The sequence below is a fragment of the Castor canadensis genome, chromosome 9, assembly GCF_047511655.1.
Source record: "Castor canadensis chromosome 9, mCasCan1.hap1v2, whole genome shotgun sequence".
Classification (NCBI taxonomy): Eukaryota; Metazoa; Chordata; class Mammalia; order Rodentia; family Castoridae; genus Castor; species Castor canadensis.
The window spans coordinates 122082116-122099926 of NC_133394.1; the positions used below are offsets into that span (position 1 = coordinate 122082116).

The following is a 17811-nucleotide window of genomic DNA, read 5'->3' on the forward strand; positions in this document are numbered from 1 at the left end:
ATTGGGAATATGTGGCACTGAGAAATACAATAATTCCTAGTATAGTTTGTGCCACTGTCTTCCTTTGTGTTGAGATGTCACCAAAATTATCCATCGTTTTTTGCATACTATCACTTAAATGTCAACCCACAAAAAAGACTGTAAATAACATCTTAGTATTATGAAAAGAGCTTCAACCTCTATGACCCACTGAAATTCCCTTTGGAAACTTCTGCTCTAGGTATAAAGGTCAGGGCTGCCAGCAATTTGGCTGGAGAAGAGAGTACATGAAGGATGCTGATTGTGAGAGAGGCAGTCAGAAAGGTAAGTAGAGGCCAAATTGGAGAAGGCTAATGCTTTACCGTGAACTTACTTTTGTGACTGGAAAACAATGGATTCTTATGAGAAAAAGTGTTCCATTTGTTTTTTATTTATTTTGGAGGTTTTATTTGTTTGTTTTGCAGTGCTGGTGACCCAGTACCTGGTGCATGCTGGGCAAATACTCTACCTCTGAGTTAGGCTCAGGCTGAGACACCTGAGAGTCTTACAGTACTCTGTTTGAGATGAAGAGGACTGGCTAGACAAGATGGTTAGGTAAATAGAACGGAAGGGGAAGAAAGGACAGATCTTTAAGAGTTGATGACTGGATGTGGTGGATAGGGAGAGAGTAGAGTCAAAGACATCAGATTTTCAGTTTGAAGTAAGGGAACACTAGTTTTGAGAAATAGTGAAGTTGGGAGGAGTAGCTGGGAGGATATTGATTTCAGATGTTCAGTTGAGACAGTGTGGGAATAGCCAAGGAGGCATGTCCTGAAATTAGAGCTTCAGTTAGAGAATTCAGGGGGATTTGGACTCTGATAACCAGAGAGCAAATCTTTCCACCACACCTAGGACACATGTTTGTCCTTGTTGGTGTGTTTTGTTGTTTTTTTGGGTAAGGATGGGGTGGGATCATGGGTTACTTAAACACATTGATATTATTAGAGGGCTGTCTTAAAAACATCAGTGAAATAGTTAAAGATGGTTTGGTAGGTCTGTTCTTTTTTCCCATTTAAAACATGAAGCTCCATTTAACTATTCTTCTAGGAAAAAATAATGGCTAGATATCTTATTCACCAAAATTGTGCAATACAGTGATGACACATCTTGTCTCTTTATATTTACTGCTCAGTAGTAAAGTGAAAGGGCCACATATGCAGAGACCTACACACTTGTGAACTCCCACATTGCCGTAAGGGTCTCTGTCAGATAAGACACCCAAAAGTCTTTGTGAGGTGGCATTTATAATCTTGGTGAAATCACCATGGCCAGGGGTCCAGCTGAGAGGTTCTAAAATAAGGCTCTAAAAGTAGATCCATTTCTATGGATATACCTATCAGTCAAGTTCATAGAGACTGAAAGCCAAAATATCCATTTATTAATTTGATGAAAATGATCACTTTCCTAGGTCTTAGATTTCTTGATACTACATGGTCAGTAAATACTCAAAATGCCTGTGCAGTATTTCCCAACTAGAAATACTTAACTGTGGGGAGTGAATTATGAGAAGCCTGTGAGAACCTCACATAAGCACAGTTGTGCTCAATGATCTACAGGCTGATTTTGGCACAGCCCCAGCTGCAGAAGGGGGCGAAGGCAAAATGCAGCACAGCTGCTTTTCCTAAGTTGTTTAGAGAAAGTTGTAGGAATGAAGTAAGCATGCAGGTTTCTCTTGTTACAATATCACATCCCTCCCCCGAGACCTGTTACTCTACCTCCTTGTTTACCACTGCATATAAAAGACTCCCTGAAGGAGGACAGGGGTTTTTTGATTGGCTGGACGCATGCTGCTTGGGAGAATGTTGCTGCAATGCTGCTGCTGCTGCTGCTGGCTATTTGTATGTCTGTGAGTCTGAGGACTGAGACTTTAAAAGAGAACATGGGACAGTGCAAGTCTGAGGGCCAAGATTTTAAGAGAGATTAAAGAAAACATGGGACAGAGGGAGTCTAAGGAAAGAGATTTTAAAGAATGGAAAAGAAGAAAGACTTGAGAAGTAAGATTTTAAAGAAAGAGAAAAGAACCAACGCAAAAGAAGAGAATTACAGAGAAAAGAAGTAATGGGACTGTTGTGCATCTCCATCCGAGCACCCAGCATATTTGGCCCCAACTTTCTGCATGTCTGTCTTCTATCATTTGTCCTTTCTGCATCTCCCATCACCCCCAGTTAGGTTCAGTAGGAATAGGAGAGAGAGAAAGCTCGTGAGACTTAGCCACCTGTTGGAGGGAATGTGATCTCAGCAGAGGGGAGTCATGTGGACTGATTCAGGCTGTGGTACTCAGATGTGTACTGCCCTTGTCCCTCTTGGAATGATGCTACCAGGGACCTAGAATCCTTAGCTAATGTTCCCTCTTCTTTGAAGACAGGGAATGAGTTGTTTTTTTAAAACTATATTCCTGATCAACACAGTTTTGTTTAAGACACAATGATATTTCCTCTGAATTAAAAGTACATCATACTATGTTTAGGAGCCATCCTGTCTCTTATCCCATTTCTTGGCTTTCACCCATCAGCTGACTTATCTAGTGAACTTTAACTCCAAGAGTGATCTTACTTCCTTCATTTGCAACTATTGATGAAATGTCATTGCAGCACTAAGTCACTGTTTCTTCTCAGTTTGGCCTGTGCTTTACCTGAATCAGAATCTCTTAGGTGTTTCTTAAAATATGGATAGCTGGGCTCCACCTGTGCTGTACAGACTCAGACCCAGAAGGTGGATCTCGGGTACCTGCATTATAGCTGTCTCCTTAGGGGCTCCTCCACACACCAAGTTTGAGAAGCAAAGCTCTAATTCTGTCCTAGGGTCTGCTGCAACCAGGGCCTTGTGCTGTGTCTAAGTTCTGTGTTCTTATTACAGTGGCTAAAATTGAATAAGAATCACAGTCCTAATGAAAAATACATGGAAAACTCATTTCCTTATAACTTTGGTTTTGGTTTTGGTAGGTTTGAGGAGAAGAGTCCTTGGTGTTCTGGAGGCCTCTTGCATCTGTATGGGAATACCTTTCTCTAGATTTGGGAAATTTTCTGTTATTATTTTGTTGAATATATTATGTATTCCCCTTTGCTTGCACCTCTTCTCCTTCTTCGATGCCCATGATTCTCAGGTTTGGTCTTTTGATGGAGTCTTGCATTTTCTTTTCACAGGTCTTGAGTTGTTTAACTAATAGTTCTTCGGTTTTTCCTTTAATTACCAATTCATCTTCAAGTTCTGAGATTCTGTCTTCTGTTTGTTCTATTCTGCTGGATTGGCCTTCCATTTTGTTTTGCAATTCTGTTTCGCTCTTTTTTTCTGAGGTTTTCCATATCCTGAGTCACTTCCTCTTTAATGTTGTCTATTTTTGTCCTGAGTTCATTTATCTCTTTATTAATCATGCTCTTTGTTTCACTTTGGTGTTTATACAGTGCTTCTATGGTTTCTTTTATTTCTTCTTGTCCTTTCTCAGATTCTCTATTTTTGTTGTCTTGGAATTTCTTGAGTGTCTCCTGTACATTTTGGTTGACCATATCCAGTGTCATCTCTATAAAATTCTCATTGGTTACTTGTAGGATTTTTTTCTTTTAAATATTCTTGTGGGCTTCATTGGGTCCTTTGGCATAGTTTATCTTCATTTTGTTGGAGTCTGGATCTGAGTACCTGTTTTCTTCATTTCCCTCTGGTTCCTGTACTAATTTTTTGCCGTGGGGAATCTGGTTTCCCTGTTTTTTCTGTCTTCCCATCATTGCCCTTGGTGTTGTTATTGTCCCTGTACTGTGTGCAATAAAGTATTTTCTAGCTTGTAATAATAACAATGGTGATATTTAGAATGGAAGGGTGAGAGGAAAGGGAAAGCAAAGAAGTTAAAGAAAAAGGGAAAAACAAATAAACAAGTAAAAACCAAAACAAACAAACAAACAAAAGTTTCAAAGACATAAACAGGGAGAGATAGTGTACTAACCAACAGTAAGCCAAACAGGCATTAGAGAAACAGAGAGAAGATTGAAAAAAGCATCTCCAAATTCAAATGCAATAAAGTTTCAGTCTTAGTAATTTTGATGTTAGTCCCTCAGCCTCCAATCCTGCAGATGGTGTCTCAGAAGTAGTCATTGTCTCATCAAAGGGGAAAAAAAACCAAATAAAACAAAACAAAAAAACACCACAAACTGTTCCAAGTTCAAATGCAATACAGTTTCAGTAAGTTTTTCAGCATGCAGGTGTAATTCGGTTGTTCTCTCATCAAAGGGAGAAAAAAAAGAGTCTGGAGACAGGTCTGTGAATGGTATCTGCGGCTGTGGCTCACCTGCCCGCTGCTGTCAGCCTGCTGTTGCTGGAGGCGTTATTTATGCAGATCTCAGGAGTGAGCTTAGCACTCACCTGGCCCCTCAGGCTTTGTTTACTTAGAGTTCTCCTGTGTGTGAGCCTCTGCTACAAGCTTTTCCCTTTCCAAGCACACTGGGGGAGGTGACACTGCACCCACTTTCTCTGCCTTGCGTGTTTATTTACAGTTCACGTGGGAAATGGGCCTTCCCCCTTCTCCTGTGGAGTTTTCCTCCCACCGCCACTTTTACAAGCTTTCCCGCTCCTGGTTGCTGGGCGTGTGCTGCCACTCCTGTCTTCTCTGGCCGGCTTTGTTATTTACAGTTCTGTGAGGGATTGCCCCTCCCCCCCCTTCGGCACACAGGGCGGCCCACCCTCTTTGCTATGTGTCTTTTTTGTTGTTACTGCTTATTATTCAGTTTTTTCTTTTTTCCCTGGGTGGAGGTCGGTCTGTCCAGGGGGCTATGCTGATCTGGCCCAGGTTTGTCTGTGGGAGTGCACTGCTTAGCTCACCTTGTGGTCTGCGTCTTCCCAAGCTGTCTGGGTGCTGGCGTCTGGCAGCGGCATGGGAGCTCTCCTGGTTTCTCCATTTAACGTGAAGTGGGGATGCTACACCTGGGCTGGGGGTGTGGAGGAGTCAAACTTTTGCCACTTCTCATTGGTTTTTCCTGTAATGTGTGTCTCTAGCATCTCTCCAAGATTTTGCTTTAGGAAGCACGCTTTCTGCTTCCTCCGTCTAGCTGCCATCTTTTAAAATCGAGAAGAGTCCTTAATTGCTTCTGTGTTCCAGAAATTAAATTATCAGAAGTCTCTACTCTGATTTTGGATCTAGAAAGGGATCTGTGACAAAAAGATTGAATATTGAGAATCTCTGCCCAGCCCTGAGTAAATGGACAGTCATGGGCAGGTCACTCAACGTCATGCATTTTGTCCTGTAAGATGAGGTTAATAGGACAGCCTGCTTTGGGGGTGGTCGTGATGATTAACTGCAGCCAGCTGTGGAGCCCTTAGTAGACTGCTGTGCAGAGAGGGCTCAGTAGAAATTTGATGTTGTAAATACTCTGGGATAGAAGAGTAATTCTCCTATGAAAAGAAGAGCATAGGAAGTAAAAGAGGGATTGTGATTGTATATGCGAAGAGAAAAAGCAGAAGAATAGACTAGAACATGGAGACAGTTTAAGAGAGCAAGGCCCTTGCCAATGAAAGACTTCCCTGATTTCCTCAAGGAGGAATGGTAAGTGCCATTTTAGTCTCTAAAATGATGGGTGTCTTTTGAGATGATATGTACCACTGTTTAATCTGTGCTACTTTGCCCACATGGACACTCATGGACCCACCACCTATTTCCTCTGCTATGGCATATTCGGCCTGGACTCCCTCCTGGTGAAGCTTTTCCTTCACGTGTTTCTTGCAGCTCTGTCACGAGCCTTCTGGAATTCTGAAAGGTTTGGAATGGTGGGCTGTAAAAATGCTGAGCTATTTGCTGAGTCAGTTAGCCCCTTCCTCTCTCCCTTCCTCCCTTTCTCCCTTCCTTCCTTCCTGTTATGGCATAAGTGTCTTTCATTTTGACACTTTCACAAAAAGCACACTTTTTCTCAGGTTAGACACCTATTAAAACTGGAAGCAACTAGGCAAAGTGTGTCAGTTTTAGGCTAAGTATTTTAAGAAACATTTTCTACAGTTGGGTAAGTATGTGTAAATTTACTGGATCATGAGAGAAAAATGTGCTTCTCATTCTGATCATATTCCAGTGGTATAGTGGAGGGCAGTGATATTCCAAGTCAAATATAACGAGGCTTTGAATTCTAGATAGAATTCGAAGTTTGGGGAAGTTATTAAACATCTCTGAGCCTTAGTTTCCTCATTTTGAAAAATGGGTTCATATCACCTTCCTCAAGAGTCCTGTAATGATTAAATGAATTAATAATATACAAAGCATATCTGCCAAAATATGTGCGAAGTGCACAGATGTGTTACATATCTCTGTGTGTGAGGCATATTCCTAGCACATGGCTGGAACCAGTACTCTTTGTTTTCCCCCTAATTTCATTTTCTGTTGTTTACTAAAAACATTTAGTGATGTTCTTTGGAGATTCTTTGGTTTGGTGTAGAATGGGATTTGCACTAAAGTAAATGCTATAGATCCAGATCCTAGTGTGTGCTGACCACCAGATAACAGGCAGGCCACAGACTATGGTAGATAAGTAGATGATGGGTCATAAGAAAACACGTGTGGTTGCCCTTGGCCATGAATTCAGCCCAACTGTTCTCATCGTGTGTCTACACTATGGTCTCCTAGAGAACTTTACAAGAATATTTGTGCTGGGGTATTTCCACCTTGACCTCTGCTTTGACTCATCTGTGGCTAGAGCACTATTTTTTTTCTTGATAAGTTCTGTAATCAGTGTTTATTAAAGCCCCCCACTGTTCTGTTACGGGGCTGAGTTTGAGAATCTCCAATTAACCTTTTAGAAATTCAGTTTCTTCATTTGTAAAACACTGTTGGCAATGCTCACTTCCTGCGAATGATGATTGCCACGACTTATGGAGCGCCTCCTCTGTGTTGGGCTGTACTCATGCATGATGGAATTTAATCCTTACCACAATCCTTCTGTGGAGAGGACCTTTTTTAAAAATTAATTTTGTGAAGAGATAAGGTTGGTGAGGTTTAGAAAGCCATAAGAATCATTGCTGAAGTTCATAGCTAAGTGACCAGAAGGATTGGGGTTGAAGCTCAGGTCTGTGTCATTTCAGAGTCCATGGCCCACGTCCCATTCTTTTACCCTCCTGACAATGTGAATGAAAATCAGATGTGTGAAGACAGAACAAGAAGGGAGGAGAGTCTGTCTTGTGGAGCATTGAACCTGAGGTCTGCAAGTCCATCTCGTGGGTTCTTCTGTGATGCCATAGTTTTAGCATTTTTTCTGGGTTCTTTGGTTTTCTTTCTCTTTTTCTTTTTTGCAGTTGATGAGACAGTGGACTACAGATGTCTTTGAGACCTAGATTTGCTTCTCCAGAGTCCCCAGTGATGGCTGTCTTTGCTACCATTGGATTAGAAAGTCTGGTTGTGAGCTACTTAATTTCCCAATGTGGTGCCTGTGACACCATCTGCCAGAGCAAACGCATCCACCTTCTAATAAAGCTCTCTGACAAAGAGCTCACCCCAAGCCTCAGCACAATAGAGACCAAAATGCAGTAGGTCTTAAAATAGTCTTGCAATGTCCATACTCCTGTAAGTCACTATAAATAGTTTACTGGAGTACGGTAGAGAGTAAATAATCAAACAAGCAAATTAACAGACAAAGGAAATAGATAGCTATGTTTGAAAAACTGACACATTTGGGATGGCCTTGGGAAAAGTGTACTTTCCATTCTACTCAAGGGAAATTAAAAGCTCTTGTGTTTTATTGATTTTCACTAAGCTCATCTGCACATTGTTTTGGTAAAAGCTAAGTGGTGATAGAGAGTCCATAATTTTTGGAAGCATAGATTTTTAAATGCAGAGATTTGGTTTTGCTTCCAGGAAATGAAACCTTTCTGCAGAGGAGGCATCCACTTCTGGAAGGCATTGCTCACACCCACTCTGTTGTACATCAGCAGACAGCCAAGGACTGTGCATGCCCTCTTTGAGCTTGGCTTGGCTTTCCTTCTGCCGCAGTCCCCTGAGAAGTATAGGAGGACGCAAGGCATTATGGGATAGCTGCCTCCTTTGAGAGTCCAAGGCAAGTAGCAGTGGCCAACTGACTGTTCATGCTGTATATCAATAAATATGGTAGAAATGTGGGATACATTATCAACTCCTTCTCTGACCCACTGAAAAAAATCCACTTATTTCTTACTCACTGTATGAATCTTTAAAAGTGTAGAAAAAATGTTTTGGATAGCAGAAGAAAACACTTTATTTGTTTTCTATTAATTACAGCAGTATTAATTGTAAGTATATCCTGTACTAGCCCCTGGCATTTCAAAACAAAAGAGTGGGTTGTTGGGAAGAATTCATACTGCACTTGAACTCAAGTACAATATGTATCAAAATAAGAACTTTCAGCACAAGTGCAGGGGGAATAACACGCCTTGGGTTCTGCACCTGTTGTGATTGTATGTGTGACCATAATATGGCTTGGATATTTTTGTGTCAGAATTGGCTTTGAGTTTTCCTAGGGGCACAGTCACTTAGTCATGGTGATTGTGACTAAGTCATGGTGGGCAAGAGCCCACATATGAACAGTCTGTTCACATTTATTATTTCATTCATTTCTCAAAATTACCCTGCATATAATTACTCATATTCTTCGGGCAAGGAAACTGAGGTTTAGAGAGACTGACTGTGTCTGTCGGGCACCAGTGTTTGACTGTAAAATCTCATTGTAACGCCATGGAAAACCACAGAATCCTAGCATGAAGGAACCTTACTTACTCTACTCTCCCTTCTGTTCCATCACAGGGAGATGGTCAGCACATCGTAGAGAGGGTCAGCACATACAGAGGATAAACCCACTAGGGTCTTAAAGAGATGCTCGATGGTTGACAGAATGATTCAGTTTAGAGAGTTTTAAAAACAGGCAGTCATAAGCATGGTGGTACATATCTACTTAGTAAAGCTCTTCTACTTTTTCTATTTTGTGGTCAGCAGCCAGAAGCATTGTGGGAATTCTCATGGCCTGGTTAAGGGAAGTAGGCACATAGAGACTGCGTTCAGTCTTTCATTTTGCAGAAAAGATGACTAGCTAAATTTAAGTACATTTCAAAGAGTTAGGCATTAGATTGAAATATCATATCTGAAAAAAGTCTTCTGAAATATTAAATAGACCTTCTTATGCTTTAGGGCACAAATCAATACAAAAGGAGAACACGGCACATTAAAATAAAGAACCAGTTCAGTATAACTTGTAGTCAACTGAAGTCATAACTTTAGATTTAAAATTGGCTGAACTGAGGAAGCAGACAACTTTTTACAATTATATTGTCAAATTCTGAAGTGTGTTTTGTGTCTGTGAAGCTCCAAGTTAATCAGCTAACCTTTGACAGAAAATCAGACTTCTGAACAATAAAAAATATAAATTTATTATTTTAATGCATATACTTGTTGCCATATGGCTTAACTTCCAGCTGTTCTTTTCAAATGAGTAAAATGGAAGAGTTAACATTGTTACCTAATACTTACCTAAAAAGTAATTTCTTAGGAGACACTGACTTAATATTACCCCTATACCATGTTTTTAATAAATTTTCTTGCTCATTTTGGCTGATGTGGTATTTGGCTTTGCTTTAAATTTTATTGATCACCCTTGAAAGGGGAAGGGCTTTTCTGATGAGAGCTGCACTCTCTGTAACAGCCTTTCACATCACCAATTCCCACCATTCCTGCTATGCCCCTCTGGGATGTTGATGGTTATGAACCTTGGGAAGAATTTTTGTCTCCTAAATTTAATCTTAATAATTTTTCATTATTTGCCTCTTCTCCCTCCTTGTTTATTCAAAAAAATTGAAACAAAGATCTTTTTAAATGATTTATTTGGTATTTAAAAGAGGGATGGGTGAAGGATTTTGCTACTTAAGTGGCACCCGTGGGTGACGGATTCATACAGTAGACTCATGGTCCACATGCCCTTGTTTCTAGATCTTGGCTTTTGAGTGGAATAAAGTAGATTGTGCATCAGTGTCTTTCAAGCTGGAGGCAGTCCGTGGTGAGCGCATCTTGCACAGCTGCTTGTTCCACCTCATCCGTCCAAGGAGGTGTTGGGACTGCCTGCCCTGCATGTGGGGCTTCAGCAATGCATTGTCCGTGCAAATGTGCATGGGAGAGGTACACGAAATCTGATTCTCCTGGAGCTCCTTAACTAAATTCTTGTTTACATGCAAAGCTGTGGTCTGTACTTTGAATGGGGAGCTATCCGGAGGCATGTGAGGAAGAGTGAGCAATTACTGGGGAATGTTGCTTAAACCCCAGAGGATGCTGGGAACAGAGGTGTTGAGCGTGGATTGTGCAGTCACAGCAAGAGAGTGTGAGTAATCTCTGACCACGGACAGTACTTTATTGGTTATATCTTCCTTCAGAATTGCTTTGGAACTTTCTTTTTTATTCTTATAGTTTTGTTGGACTGGCAGGGAATTATAGAAGAAACAAAGCAAATTGGAATTGACGAAATAGCTTGAAAAGATTGCTTCAAGTCCAAGTTCTTGACTTTCCAGTGGTCCAAGAGTGGGAGTTTGGAAATTGTGATCCATGGAGCTTGAAGATTTTCAAACTAGAGTTGGTTTCAAAACTTCTCCTTTCTCCTTCATGTGTCACTGATTTCTTCTTGGGGACAACCTATTAAATTACTCAAGTAGAAAAAGTCTATATACAAGATAGTGTGAATCAGCAAGTTCATTCCAGCCAAATTCTCTGTCCAAGACAGTGTGCCTTTTTACCATAATGAAATATGAACTGAACCTGAAGGCTTGTAATTATCATCGTGACGTTTTTCTCACACAATTTGATTTAAGCCTAGAAATGTTACTTTGCTCAAATTTTCAGAAATTAATGATATTCATCCTTTTACCCAGCTTTGCTCTAACATAAATTAATTAATTTGTGTCATTATCTTTTTATTGTTTTAATACTTAAGAGATTTAGTGTGGTGAACCTGCAATAGAATAGAAAAAACTACCACTTTAATTTCAGTTTATCTAGTAAGAAGTCCTCTTAAAATTGCTCTAATTTTTGCTCTTTCCCATTTGTGGATTAGTCAATCAACATATTGAACATGAAATTCAGTATAGCTAGAGTGGCTTTACAAGGGCTGTGGACTTCTTTGACATTCTGCTAGAGGTTGGGGACACCGCCTAAGAACAATGTTTTTAAATCTATTAGATAAAACACACAGGATTACAAGGGAAACCAATTGTATTAAAGTATAGTTGTCAAAATAGTAAACACACAAATGTGATAAAGCAATATATTAACTTAATCTTAAATAGTAAGATTGAATAGGGAGTCTAATAGTTTCTATAATTCCAAAGTAGTGATGAGAACAAATAATATGAGAGCAAATGATTGTGGGTGGCAAAACAATCACAGATTCTCTTAATAGTACTATAGTTTCTTACTGGCATTCACCATTGAGTGAAAGATTTTCTCCAGCCTCCCCCCTTCCCCAAATTCTATCCACAGACTCCTTGGAGTCCATGGACTATAAGCTCAGAACCTCTGAGAAGAAGGCAAAAGTGAGAGCTGGAAGCCTGTTACAAGGCCACTGCCCAGGGGAGAGGTCGTGTCAGCCCGAAGAGGGGAATAATAGAGATGGAAGGAAGAGACAGATGCCAGCAAAATGCAGGTGCTAACTGTTCTCAGATTAGATTTAGGAATGAAGAAGAGGGATTTAGGAGAATCCTAAGAACTTGGGGCTCAATATCTGGATAGTTAAACTAGGAACTAGGTAACTTTAAGGTCTCCAAGTGGTGATGCCAGATTGACTGTTGGTGATTGTAGGGAGCTCAGAGGATGAATCTGGACCAGGGATGTGAGTGTGAGAGTAATGTTCTTAGAGATGGTACTTGGAGCCCTTGGCAAAGATGTGGTGGCCTAGAGGCTGAGTCAGGTGAGCAGACTAGGGACCCAATAATCAGCCTTTCATGCTAAAAGCCCCCAGGGAGAGGATGAGGGAATGGAAGCAGCTGCTGAGTAAGAGGCAGTCAGGAGAGTTTATTCTCTGGGAAGCTGTTTTTGTTTTTTGTTTGTTTGTTTGTTTTTTTAGTGGGGCTTTGTGCTCACAAAGAAGGCACTCTACCACTTGAACCATACTTCCAGTCCATTTCGCTCTGGTTATTTTTGGAGATGAGGGGTGTCTCACAAACTATTTACCAGGCTGGCCTGGAAATATGATCTTCCCAATGTCAGCCTGCCAAGTAGCTAAGATTATAGGCAAGAGCCACCGATGCCCAGCATGGGAAGCTGATTTTTAAAGGTATTTCTAAATACCTTTTAAAACAAAGTGTTGTTAGAGTGTTGACAGATGCTAAGAAGTGAAGTAAAATGAGGGTTAAAAATATATTTTGAAATTTATCATCAGCTGGGCATAGCGGCCTATACCTGTAATCACAGCACTTGGGAGGCAGAGACAGGAGGATCGTGAGTTTGAGCTACATGATTCTTGGCTATATAGTTAGATCCCATCTCTTAGCTTAATTTAGTGACAGAGCACTTACCTCAACACAGTAAAGGCTATATTACAAACCTACCCCATATCATACTAAATGGGGAAAAACTGAAACCATTACCTCTGAAGTCAGGAACGAGACAAGGGTGTCCACTCTTACCACTCTTATTCAATATAGTACTGGAAATCCTAGCCAGAACAATGAGATAGGAGAAAGAAATAAAAAGAATTCAAATTATCCCTGTTTGCAGATGAGAGGATCCTATACCTAAAAGACCCTAAAAATTCCACCAAAAAACTAGATCTCATAATACAGAAACAATATACAAAAGTCAGTAGCTTTTCCATCCAATGAACAGACTGAGAAAGAAATTGGGAAAACAATTCCACTCAACATAGCCTCAAAAAATAAAATCCATGGTAATAAATTTAGCAAAGGAAGTGAAAGACCTGTACAGTGGAAAGTGTAAATCACTGAAGAAAAAAAATCAAGTAAGATGCCAGAAGATGGAAAGCTCTCTTTTGCTCTTTAATTGGCAGAATCAGTGTTGTGAAAATGGTTCTACTACAGTAAGCAGTCTTCGTGTTCAACTCAATCCCCATCAAAGTTTCAATGACATTCTTTGCAGAAATAGAAAAATTAATCCTAAAGTTCATTTGGAAGCACAAAAGACCTTGAATAGCCAAAGCAGTCCTGAGCAAAAAGAGCAACACAGAGACTCGCAATACTGACTTCAAACTATAATACAGAGCCATAGTAATAAAATCAGCATGGTACTGGCACAAAAACAGATATGAAGACCAATAGATTCAAAACATACATTGGTGAAAAGAAAGCCTCTTCAACAATGGTACTGGGAAAACTGGATGTCTGTACTAGATTCCTGTCTCTCACTCTGTACTAAAATCAATTCAAAGTGAATCAAAAACTACTACAGGAGAGAATAGGGAAAACACTGAAACATTTTGGCATAAGCAGTAACTTCCTAAATAGAACAAGAATAACTTCCTGAATACTTATTTTGCAGTATCTCTGCAAATAAGAGAAGGGATTGACAAACGGGACTATATCAAATTAAAAATCTTCTGCACAGCAAAACAGTCACTAGACTGAATAGACAGCCTACAGAATGGTAGAAAATCTTTGCCAGCTATACAGCTGATGGCAGTTAATAACCAGGGAGCTCAAAAAACTAAACTCCCAAAAAATCAGTGACCCAAAGAAGAAATGGGCAAATGAACTGAACAAACAATTCTCAAAAGCAAATATACAAATGGCCAATAAGTCCATGAAGAAATGCTCAGCATCCCTGGCCATAAAGGAAATGCAAGTCAAAATGACACTGAGATTCCACCCCAGTCCAGTCAGAATGGCTACCATCAATAACACAAACAACAACTGCTGCGAGGGTGTGTGGAAAAAGGAACACTTCTACACTGTTGGTGGGAATGCAGATTAATACATCACTATGGAAAACAGTATGGAGCTTCCTCAAAAAACTAAAACTAGAACTGCCATATGATCCAACGATACCACTCCTAGGCATATATCTGAAGGAATGTGAGTCAGGGTACAATGGAGACACCTGCACACCTGTGTTTATTGCAGCGCTGTTCACAACAGCCAAGCTATGGAAACAACCCAGATACTCTACAATGACAAATGGATTGAGAAAATGTATGTATGTACAGTGGAATATTTTTCACCTATAAAGAAGAATGAAATTATGTTATTTGCAGGTAAATGGGTAGAATGGAAGTTGTCATGGTAAGCCAGATTCAGAAAGACAAAAGTCATGTTTTCTCTTATATGTATAAGGTAGAACCAAAAGATAAACACATACACAAATACAGACATGAGCATTTATGTGTAATGTTTGTAGTAGTGGGACTATTGGAGGGGACTCAGAGGAGGAGTGAGAGGTAAAGAGCATGACAGTGGGTGATAATGAATACATTGCGTCTATGGAGGAAGATGACACAGTGAAGCACGCTGAAAGCTGTGGGGGTGGAAAAGGGTAGGAGAGTAAGAGAGCGAGTGAATCTGAGTAAAGTACAATATATTTATGGATTGAAATACCATGGCGAAGCTCCTTCGAACAATGAGTGTACACTTTAAAAAATGAAGGAGAGGTGGCTACTAGTAGGAGGTGAGAGGGTGAACAGAGGGGTGAAGGAGAGCACATAGGAGTGGTGTATTTATGTATTGGTATGAAAATAGAACAGTGAAACCTGTTGAAGTTGTCTTAAGTGGGGAGGGAGATGAGAGAGAATGATGGTAGGGTATATCATAAGCATAAATGGAAATGTCGTGATGAAACCCCCCGTACAACTAATAATGCTAATAAAAATGGTAGAAAAAGAACACATTTTTCTTCCCTCCTAAGAAACTCATGATTCAGGGATCAAAAAAGAAGCAAAAAGTGAAAACACTATAGTTTCAAAATATTATTGTAAATCGGACTCTGGCTGTAAAGACTCGGATTCACTGTGACATTGTACTAAGTCAACTTTAGCTGTTTTGTCCTTTACTGAGACAAATGGTATTTACCTACTTTCTAGAATGGTAGGGAAGGGAATTCCTGTGAAATATTAATATTTTGCATTTAAATTATAGAGATGTGTATTTCATTCCCCCACCATCAGAAACAATACTCTTCAGAACACAGTGGGAGGGCAGATTTCTGAAATAGTGCTTTGAAATCTTCTTTGCTCTGGCATCAATTCGTCATGGAGAGCAAAGAGTATGATGGTTAAGAGCACAGACCGTGGTGGATTGAATCCCAACACCGCCATTTATCAGCTCCATGACATGGAAAAGCCACTTACCTGGTACTCACTTTCCTGATATGGGAAATGGGGAGTTTTGAGAATTAAATGACAATTATACATAAAGTACTTAGAACCATGTGAGGCTCAGAAGTGTCCATGAAATATCAGTTGCTATTATTATTTTTGTAACCCCAGATATAAGAAATGTGTCCCCCTTGTCTGCTTCCATATCTTTCTCAGCATGTAAAGTTGGTTAAGACCAGAAGGACATGACAAAGGGAAGTTCCTCTTCCCCAGAGTGACTCTGTGAAGTCCAGTTATATGGCAGAGACCTGTCACCTGTTGGTCCCCCAGGAGGGTGGTTTGCCCCTTTTCTGCTTGCTGGATTTGAACAAGGGGAAGGACTTTTGGAACTTTGATACTTTGTTTCTGGGGAAAAGACCATCCCTGATGGTTGTGTCCTAGTGCAAGGACAGTGGGAAAGGAAAGGCAGCTTCAGCGCTGCCCCAGTATTTTGGCTTGTTTATGTGGGTCATTGAAGTTTATTCTGGAGGAAGAAGCGAGTGTGGTGTTTTTCTTTCGATTGCATTGATTGCCTGTGTATATTTAGGTTTAACTATTGAAAATTCAGATTTATTTTTGTTGACTCTGTTATTTACTTCATGGCCAAAAGAATACCCAAGTATGAATACTTGCCGGGAAAATATGGAATGTTTAAAATTAATCTAATACATAGGCTTTCTCTATCTTATAAAAAGTTACCATAATTAGAAAGCTAATCTACTCTGGCTAAAACACAATTTCGAGCATACCATTTATCAACTGTCAGAAGGGACTTCGTATTTCATGAGGCTGGCTACTAAAGATAGGTGTATGAGTTTGATCACACTGCCCAAACAAAACACTACACATGGGCTAACTTAGATCCCAGACGTTTGTTTTCCCACAATTCTGGAGGCTGGAATTCAAAGGTCAAAGTACAGGCAGGGTTGGTTTCCTCTGAGCCTCTCTCCTTGACTTGAGATGGCTGGTGTTTTGCTGTGTGGTCTTTTTTCTATTCATGTGCATCCCTGGGTCCCTTCCTCTTCTTATGAGACACCAGTCATAGCAGGGCATGGTGGCACAAGTCTATAATCCTAGCACTTGAGAGCCTGAGGCAGGAGGATCAAAAATTCCAGGTCAACCTGGACTACATAGTGAGACCCTGTCTCAAAAACCCAAAACAAAACAAGACACCAGACATATTGGAATAATGACCACATTTAACCTTAATTGCCTCTCTGATGGCTCTGTCTCCAAACACAGCCACATTTGATGGTCCTGGGGGTTAGGGCTTTAGTTTATGAATCTTGAAAGGACTATGTAATAGGTGTTGTTCAAAATTGAAGGCTTTAAAGTAGATGTGGTTTTATTGCTTGTTCTGCCCAGTCCCAAATGATTGTACCTGCTGCAGTAAAAAAATGACTAGGGCTGCAGCTGGAGGAATAGGGCAGCCTACACATCACCCTATAGTCTCATTGTGAGGAATAGAGGAATAGAGGCCACTCATGAAGTCAGAATGAACTAATCATAAACCTTTGCAAAATGCAGTTTTTTTCCTAGTGTTTCATTTTGTTGCCACTTTGTCTTCAATATTTAATTATCTGTACTAATGGAAGAGAATATTTGTGTGGGAAATGGAAAGACTGTTTCATATTCAGCTTCCTGATCAATATCAATAGGTTTGACCTTCTAGAGTCTAAATCTCTTACTTGCTTACAATGGCACTGCCAATCACTTGCTTAGCCTCATGTTCCTCCTCTAGAAAGATGAAATTGGCAAGGTAAACTTGGTTTGCAAATTTACCCTGTACAAGACTCAGTGTGTTGAAAAGTACATCTTCCCTGAGCCTCATTCCATAGAGATTCTGACTCAGTTGGGGTCCCTGATGATTCTTAAGAATCTGAGTAAATCTGAAACAGGGGTCCTCCCAGCCTACCTTGAGAAACTAGAGGTCTCTCTTTATCATAAAAAGAGACTACACGCTGAAATACCTTGAGAAAAAGCCTTAGTTTGGAAAATAGTAAATTTGGGCGTTTCCTACTGCCTCTTTTGGTCCTTGTCTCCAAAGCTACATGACTTAAATTCCACGTTATGTCCATTTACAGCAGTTAGGCTATGAGAACACAAATAATCTATTAGATTGCACAGAATGGTGAAGAGATTCATCTAACTACAGGGCTACTGTTTTTGACACTATCCCAAAATTCTCCTTAGTATTATGTGTCTTCAAGGCAAGTAGTCACACCCTAATTGCACAGTTGTTAGCTCTGCTCTGCCCCCTCATGGTTCATACGTGGTATTTATTTTCTCCCATGCCCACAGTAGGTTGGTTGCTGCTATCTCAGGTCAGGGTTATAGAGAAAATGAATCCACATTGGATGCAAAAGAAATAACGAGGGGAAAGACTGGTCTTCAGGAGACTGGGCACTAGAGAAGGTCTAGCTAGTAGGGAAATAGGGAAGTAGCACCTGTTTTGTTTTGATTTGTTACCCAGAAACCTGTGTGTCTTATGTTAGTTTTCTGTTGCTACATAATAAATGATCAC

General features: G+C 40.2%; 1 protein-coding gene across 16 annotated transcripts in view; it reads left to right on the top strand.

Annotated features, from left to right (window-relative positions):
* The window catches only part of Apbb2 (amyloid beta precursor protein binding family B member 2), a 326509-nt gene that overhangs the window by 183021 nt on the left and 125677 nt on the right, over window positions 1-17811 (top strand). Inside the window, exon 2 of one of the 16 annotated variants that reach the window (XM_074042395.1) lies at window positions 221-303. The exons of the other annotated variants lie outside the window; for them this stretch is intronic. Coding sequence (XP_073898496.1) covers window positions 221-303 — 83 coding nt within the window. The remainder of the gene's footprint in view (window positions 1-220; window positions 304-17811) is intronic. 16 annotated transcript variants of the gene reach the window in all.